The 7,922-nt window shown below is 41.1% G+C and overlaps 1 protein-coding gene across 1 annotated transcript; it reads left to right on the top strand.

Annotated features, from left to right (window-relative positions):
• The first annotated feature begins 427 nt into the window (after positions 1–427).
• On the top strand, positions 428–6,913 carry LOC116057032 (putative gonadotropin-releasing hormone II receptor). The gene is made up of 4 exons (XM_031309464.2): positions 428–706; positions 1,409–2,001; positions 3,811–4,015; positions 4,164–6,913. Exons 2-4 carry the CDS (start codon positions 1,456–1,458, stop codon positions 4,679–4,681), a joined length of 1,269 nt encoding a protein of 422 aa, XP_031165324.2. The 5' UTR covers positions 428–706; positions 1,409–1,455; the 3' UTR covers positions 4,682–6,913.
• Positions 6,914–7,922: the final 1,009 nt, after the last annotated feature.

The following is a 7,922-nucleotide window of genomic DNA, read 5'->3' as shown; positions in this document are numbered from 1 at the left end:
TCACATTTCGACAATAACAGCCCTACATCTGCTTTGACAAAGGAAAACAAGAACATTCTGTATCATACGAGAAAATGCTACTGATGGAACATATTGAATACATAATACAGGGGTGGACAAAAAAATAAGAAACATGGCATAACAACACAAAATATGGCCTTTACAAACTGACCACAACAGCAACAGCTCTCTGACACAGCGTCAACAAAACACCTTAAGCTTGATTGCATTACTTTATTTTATAATGATATTCTTGTAATGCCCACTCCCTTATCACACATAATGAATGCAGTTATTAGGAGCAGGTTTGGCGATGCTAATAGGGGCTGTGATGTCTCATTACATTTACTACAGCTGGGTTAAAATGAGAAACTTTGCTGGAGCTCAGGGTTCATTGAAGTGACGCTTCTGGGCTGCGGAGACGCTCGCACTGTGCGGCCGCGCGGCCGCGCCCACAGAGCGACGGACGCGCACACAGGACTGAGAGCAAACTGCGTCTGGAAAAACTCCTGAAGGAACACTGAGATAAAACTGAGAGGGAAGACTGGAGACTACTCCAACTCAGTGCTGTATTCATCATAAGAAGTCCAGCAGCGAGGTGGCGCCGCGGCAGGGTCTGGCACTTCCATAAAGAGGATTTCACTTATTTATCACTATCTGATGTGGGACATACATCGCTCCACGGCAACACGAACATACAGTAAATGTGAGTTTGCTGTGGCTATTTCTTGTATTTATAGACTATATTAACATACATTTTTTTTGCGTAAGGCTATTGCTATACAGAAAAGGAGAACAATATCCACGCAGTAAGTGTTAATGGTGTAACATTTAGGCAAGTAGTTATTTTATTAAGTAACACTTTGTTGTCACTGTTGTTGTTGGTACCATTGTTTAAAGCATTTTTGATACCAAACGTAGAAACCGAATATAATCCTAGATAATTAGGCTACATAATTCAATTCGTTGGCTGTAATTCTTAAATGTTGATTAGGCCTATTTGCATTATTGGTTGATAAAACAACCCTGAAAATTAGAAGCTTTTGTCAGGATTTTGTTTATTGCAATTTTCACTACTCAAAGATTTGTATAGCCTAATGCTCTTTATTATAAATATCAAACAATTATCTTTTTTTTTTTTTATCAGATAAGAGAACATTGTCATGCATGGTTGTAAGGGGTTGCTGTTGGTGTGGAGACCCCCTATGCACAGTATGTGCTTTGTTAGAGACAGCATCTTTCCACAGTAGGCAGACTGCTGCCTCTCTGTCAGCCACTGTATTACTCACACAGAACTATTCTTTTAGTCTTCTTATGCAAATCAATGCAGATAAATATTGTTGCACCAACTTCACGCAAAAGGGCTCATGTGTATATTTTTTGCATTATCTCCCTTTGGCACCACCAGCCTCCATGTAGCTGGACAAACGCTGATTACTTGGTGAGGGTCATAAAATGAACGCCTCGTGCTGTGATCCTGCAGTCATCATGTATCAGCAGAGCTCAGGATTTGACCTTAATGCCAGCTGTGACTGGCTGACCCCTCACTGTAACTGGACATCAGTGGACAGAGCGCTGCAGCTGCCTACCTTTTCTACAGCGGCCAAAGTCAGAGTGATCATTACCTTCATCCTGTGTGGCATTGCCACTTTCTGCAATTTGGCTGTGCTGTGGGCAGTCAATGGCCACAAGCGCAAATCCCACGTCCGCGTGCTGATAATCAACCTGACTGCAGCCGATCTCTTGGTTACTTTCATCGTGATGCCTGTGGATGCAGTGTGGAACATCACAGTTCAGTGGCTGGCCGGTGACCTGGCCTGCAGATTTCTGATGTTCCTCAAGCTGCAGGCCATGTACTCCTGTGCTTTTGTCACAGTGGTGATTAGTCTGGACAGACAGTCGGCTATCCTCAACCCTCTGGCCATCAGCATGGCCCGCAAAAGAAACAGGGTCATGCTGATGGTGGCGTGGACTATGAGCGCCTTGTTCTCAATCCCTCAGGTAAGCCCAGGTGACACAGGTTTGAAAAGACAGGTAATTACAGCTTGTTTGGTTCTGTTAGGCTGACCACGTTTTTAAGATGAACAACTTTTATTTTGTTTTGGAACAAAATACAGAACTTCACAACATTCGAACATCCCCTCCCTCCCTGAACCTCCCACTCGTCATCACCACTTAGACAAAAACTAAAACAAGATGAAATAATAACCATAATATTCACAAAACAATATAAATAGACACCAAACTGTAAACCAAATAAACATATTACGTACAGCACATACAGTAGTAGGCTACACGTCTCTCCACAGTACATGGCATGTTAGGAGCCCTCCAGAAACTCACCTACTTTCCCCATTTTCTAGTGTAAACCTTCAATCTTGCAACCTGTTTATATGACATTTTTTTCAAACGCTGCCAGAGACTGACCACTTTGAAGCAAGCGATTCAGACAGAAGTGCTGGATAGGTTGTGAACTGATCTCTCTTGTGTTCCTCCATGCTCCATACAGTATCACAGTGAGCAGGCTATAGGTCTTTATATCTGACAACGGATTATTGGATCTGCATGCATTATCTCAGCCTCATAGAGGTAGACAAACCACACATGCTTGAGGACATTCAAATCTGGATTTACATTTAAAATACATTCTTATATACAGTTCATCAATCTCTCCAGTTCCATTCTGCTTATTTACATAAAATGTGGCAATTCATAGAGGCTTTGATGCACCTGCTGCATGATTTAGAGGGCGCACAGGGTCTGGGTATTAGAGATTAGTGGCTCTATCATTTAGTTACACAAGGATGGGAATCCCTAATCCTGGCAGTATATGCTTGACTGTAAAGTGAGAAATATGTCAGCCTAGCATTTTGATGTTGATCATGTTGTGAGTAAAAAGCAGAAATGTGGCGGTCCAATCTCCAAACAGAATGCTGATGATGTACTGTAGACTTGATTACTCCCAATGGCAACATTGTGAAATGTTCAAAACCATTGTTTTTGAATGAATAACTCCTACAATATCCACACGTAGCAAATTTTATAACATTAGATCTGAAATAATTGTAAATTAATCTGCAATTATTCGTTTTGAGAAAACTTTCAAGAAAATAATACCAAACATTCACTGCTGATTTAAAGTCCTGTAAAAGGGGTCTTACATTACATAAAGTACATGATATATAGCGAAAAGCCAGAAGTTAAAGCTGCAGTAAGTAAAATGCAAAAAAACACAAGAATTTAAAGTAAGACCTCTTCCTGCAGCTCTCCCCTCTCTGTTGAAAGGGTAATGCGTGCACAGAACAGCCAATAGGAACGCTGTCTCTCTCTGGGATGACCTGTGATTGGCCAAAGACTCCTGTCACAGCTAGATTTTCTAAAGCCTGAAAACAGAGCCAAGAGGAGGTGCAGAAGTCTAGTCTTCTCTCAGACCACTTGAATTACAACATGCTCATAAGACAACGTTATTATGATGAAATCTTTGCCCGACAAAGCCAAAACAAAGTAATTTCCTCAGCTTTAAAGCTGCATGTCCCAGGCAAAAAAAATCCCCAGTTGATGAGAAAATTTATGCTTTCTTGTTTGTATTTTCAAACAGTGTGTTTTCACTTTTAATGTTATAGAGAAAAGGCTTTTTTGCCATGATACGTAAAGGACACATGACCTACATTACTTCCTAGGGATATTGGGCTATTTGGTCAGACCACTGGGACAAGTAATCTGCCAAACAGACAGGGCAAAGAAAATACTGCATGAAAACCGCTGCCAGCAAAATGCTATCCTAATATCTTTTCATTTTGAATTCCACAGATGTTCATTTTCCATAATGTGACCATCACATATCCAGCCAACTTTACTCAGTGCACAACTAGGGGGAGCTTTGTCACTCACTGGCAGGAAACAGCCTACAACATGTTCACCTTCTCCTGCCTCTTCCTGCTGCCACTGGTCATAATGATTGTCTGCTACACCAGGATCTTCATCCAGATCTCCAAATGGATGACGAAAAAGAACTGTAAGTTCACAGCTGAGCCTGGTGTTTGGTTGTTCAGAACATACTGTAGAAGAGTGGGTCAGAAAAATACCTAAAAGTGATGCATTTTTTTAGTAATTGCATGCTCACATCCCATTTGTCCACTAAAACCTGACTCTCTTTCCTACAGCGTCCTCAAACGAGCCACATCTCCGTTGCTCAAAGAACAACATCCCAAAAGCTAGAATGAGAACTCTGAAAATGAGCATCGTCATAGTGATCTGCTTCATCGTCTGCTGGACTCCGTACTACCTGTTGGGTTTGTGGTACTGGTTCTTCCCAGACGACCTGGAGGGGAAAGTCTCCCACTCCCTCACCCACATCCTCTTCATCTTTGGGCTTTTCAACGCCTGCCTGGACCCAATCATCTACGGCCTGTTCACCATGCGCTTCCGCAGGGGGCTAAGGAGCTGCTACCGCAACGCCACGGTGATGTCAGACCTGGAAACTAATAAAATGAAATGTACTGCCACTGCTTTGCCCTATGAAAGGAGGATGGCTACTGGTGAAAAAGACAGCAACTGTGGACAGGCTGAGTCAAAATCTTCTCTGAAGGGAGATATCCTTGTCATTTCAGTGCTGAGAGTACAACATGATCAGAAAACAGAGCAGAACCAGGATCTTGACACTGCTAATAGAACTGGTTAAACAATTTCACATTTTTCAGGGTTATCTGTAGCTTTGGAACCAGACAAATCTGCAAGCTCATGTTTCATCTGCTCAGGCAGATGAGCTTGGTCCTCAGTCGGTCAGGCAGATTTCCAGCCAACCAGATCCTGGTCAGTCCAATCACAGCCGTTTGTTGCGACTCACAAGTTGCGGAGCCTTAGTGCTTTGCTTTTGGCTTGTGCACCCTCGCCCAGGGAAATTACAGTGAGCATAAACCAAGCTGCGTAAAGAGGAGAATTGTTGAGGCATTTTCAAAAACACCCAAGATGGCTGCAGCTGATGTGGAACTTTCTGCTGAAGTGCTATTTTAAAATTCTGATGGCAAAAACGGCAACACATGTTCACACACATGTTGATGCTACACTATCAGAGCTCATCTCTGCATGCTGTAGTCTGTTTACATTTTTCGTTATGCTGATTGGTTGTAGGTCCATCCAACTCGTGCAGAGGAAAATGAACTGAGAGGTTCCAGTCTAACTCGCATTTGCGATTTTGGTCTGGCGATGTCAGGCTAGGTTATCTGTATACTGGACATGTTTATTTCACAATCACACCTAACATGCATGTGTAGAATAAGTCTGAAAACATAAAATATCCATCACCTAGATGTGTCTTTGTGTTTGTGGTGCTCAAGGCTGCATCTTACTTGAGGCTTATATAACATCTTTTTGAACACACTAAATATGTTCGGAGCTGTTTGTTGCTTTGTGTGTTGTGTAAGTGGCTCCTATTTTAAGACAAGTCTCCCATATACATTTACCAGGGTCAGGCAATGGCTTCAGGACTAAATAAAAAATAGAGGACAGTGATTGTCAGGTTACACAACAGTGCTGCCTGTGTTGCATGTGGTTACACACCGCCTATATCAGATTCAGATTCATTGTTTATTGTCCTATACAGAGGGAATTTGCTTTCACAGTCTGTACACATTTAATACTCAAAACTGGTAACATCCAAAAACAGAGCACAAGCTGACAAGCACATCCCAACACAGAAGTCTGTTACAGTGTGCCCAGGCTATTTAGGGCAGAAATGGCATACATGTCTGTAAGGAAGCTTTTAATGACTGTTGAGGTTACTGAGGTTGAGAGCTTTTATTTGCAGCCACAGTACCACAAAACAAGACTAGAAGTTTTACAGATGCATTATTCTGTCCATTCCCTTAGCAAAAACAAATAACCACATGTCCATCATTTCATAGTAGGAACATGTTACTAAGGATTTTAAACATGGCCCCAGTAATTCATGACAGTGTGACAGTGAGTCAGCATGCACAATGACAGGACCCTGAAACTGACGCAGCTTATTTGTTTACTCCTGTGTTTTTCATACTGTGATATAACCACTTTCTGAAGTTCCACATGATACTGCACTCCACACAAGCTTGAAAAGCTGTTGTTAATTAATCATAAGCAATGGTCTGGTAACGAGTTTGTTAAGAGTTTAGTGGAATTTATCTTTTCTTTAAAGTATGCAACATTATAGAAATAACTGCCTGCAGAGATAATGTGGAGATAATGCAAGACAGCTGCTGGAATACTACTGCAATATAAGGCATTCTTAAAGGCATATACTGCTTTTGCAATTGCCACTACTTTATATTTGAGTCCATTGGCTAGATTATGTAAATAATTTGACTGTTGCGTAGTCTTGAATTTCTCTGGATTAATAACCATATTGTGCTATCACTGGGGCTGCAACTAACAATTATTATTATCATTGATTAATCTGGCGATTATTTAATCCATTAATTGTTTGGTCCATAAAATGTCAGTAATTGGTGAATAATACAGATCACAATTTCCAAGTTGATGTTTTTAAATTACATGTTTGGCCTGACCAACAGTCCAAAATCCAAATATATTCAATTTACAGTCTCATAAAACAGGAAAGCAGCAGCTCCCCATAACTGAGACGCTGGAACTAGGTACTCTTTGGCTATTTTTGCTTAAAAAATTATTGTAAGGATTAATTGGCAATTAAAATAGTTGACGAAGGATTTTCTGTTGATCATCTTATGGATTAATCGAATAACAGTTGAGCTCTAGCTGTTACAATCGGGTCCATCCTCCCTCAGAATCTTTCAAATGGCATATATATTTTGAGATTTTAAGTGTTTTGGATCAAGTGTAAACTGATGCCAAAGTATTTGTGTTGTTACAAATTGCAAATACATGGTCATCAAATGTATCTAAATAAAGTGCAACAAAATAATCTTACAAGGAACATGTTGTCACTGGAAGATTTTGTATATTTTGTAATTGAATATTAGCATTTTGTTTAAACATTAAGGTTTTAATTAGGGCTGTCAAAATAACGCGTTAATTTCGATTAATTAATCTGAGAAAAAATAACCAGCCGTTCTAGCCACCATTGGACTGTAAAATGAAGGAGGGAGACGAGAATGTGCTGCCTGGATCATTAACTGGAACATTTACTTGTAAAAATCTTCTTCCTGCCAACCCTGGCTACCGAAATCTGGAGCCACTGATATGTCTGCTCTTCTCTCTGATGCTCTGAAACAGACGATACAGGCAACACAAACACCGCTGTACGGGACGCTAGTTAACACTATACTCAACAGCAGCTAACGTTAGCCTACCGCTAGCTAGTTAACACTATACTCGACAGCAGCTAACGTTAGCCTACCGCTAGCTAGTTAACACTATACTCGACAGCAGCTAACCTTAGCCTACCGCTAGCTAGTTAACACTATACTCGACAGCAGCTAATGTTAGCCTACCGCTAGCTAGTTAACACTATACTCGACAGCAGCTAACCTTAGCCTACTGCTAGCTAGTAGCTGGATTAAAAATGGTTAAAATGCTGACAGCTAACGCTAAACGGTGTAAAGTTTGACTGTGTTTTAGCCATCGGAAAAACAACATAGACGGTGCGTTCAAGAAACTGGTAAACTACAGCCTCGTGGTGCATTTTAAGTTATTGTAAATGTCCTTTTCCCACCTGGTGGTTGTTTTTGTCGTTCAACAGCAATTTACTAGTGAAATAAGATATTGTTATTGTTATACATTATTATTAAATCATTTAATTTTGACCATATCCATCCATCCATCCATCCATCCATCTTCTTCCGCTTATCCGGTAACGGGTCGCGGGGGTAGCAGCTCCAGCAGGGGACCCCAAACTTCCCTTTCCCGAGCCACATTAACCAGCTCCGACTGGGGGATCCCGAGGCGTTCCCAGGCCAGGTTGGAGATAT

The sequence above is a fragment of the Sander lucioperca genome, chromosome 3 (genome assembly GCF_008315115.2).
Source record: "Sander lucioperca isolate FBNREF2018 chromosome 3, SLUC_FBN_1.2, whole genome shotgun sequence".
Taxonomy (NCBI): Eukaryota; Metazoa; Chordata; class Actinopteri; order Perciformes; family Percidae; genus Sander; species Sander lucioperca.
The sequence above is the reverse complement of the archived record's forward strand: the minus strand, read 5'-3'. Positions and strand labels throughout refer to the sequence as shown.

Bases quoted from the DNA above. Each gene is read 5' to 3' on its own strand.
- LOC116057032 (XM_031309464.2), top strand. From the start codon at position 1,456: ATGAACGCCTCGTGCTGTGATCCTGCAGTCATCATGTATCAGCAGAGC. The intron at 2,002-3,810 runs GTAAGCCCAGGT...TGAATTCCACAG, and splicing joins CCTTGTTCTCAATCCCTCAG to ATGTTCATTTTCCATAATGT. The intron at 4,016-4,163 runs GTAAGTTCACAG...TCTTTCCTACAG, and splicing joins ATGGATGACGAAAAAGAACT to CGTCCTCAAACGAGCCACAT.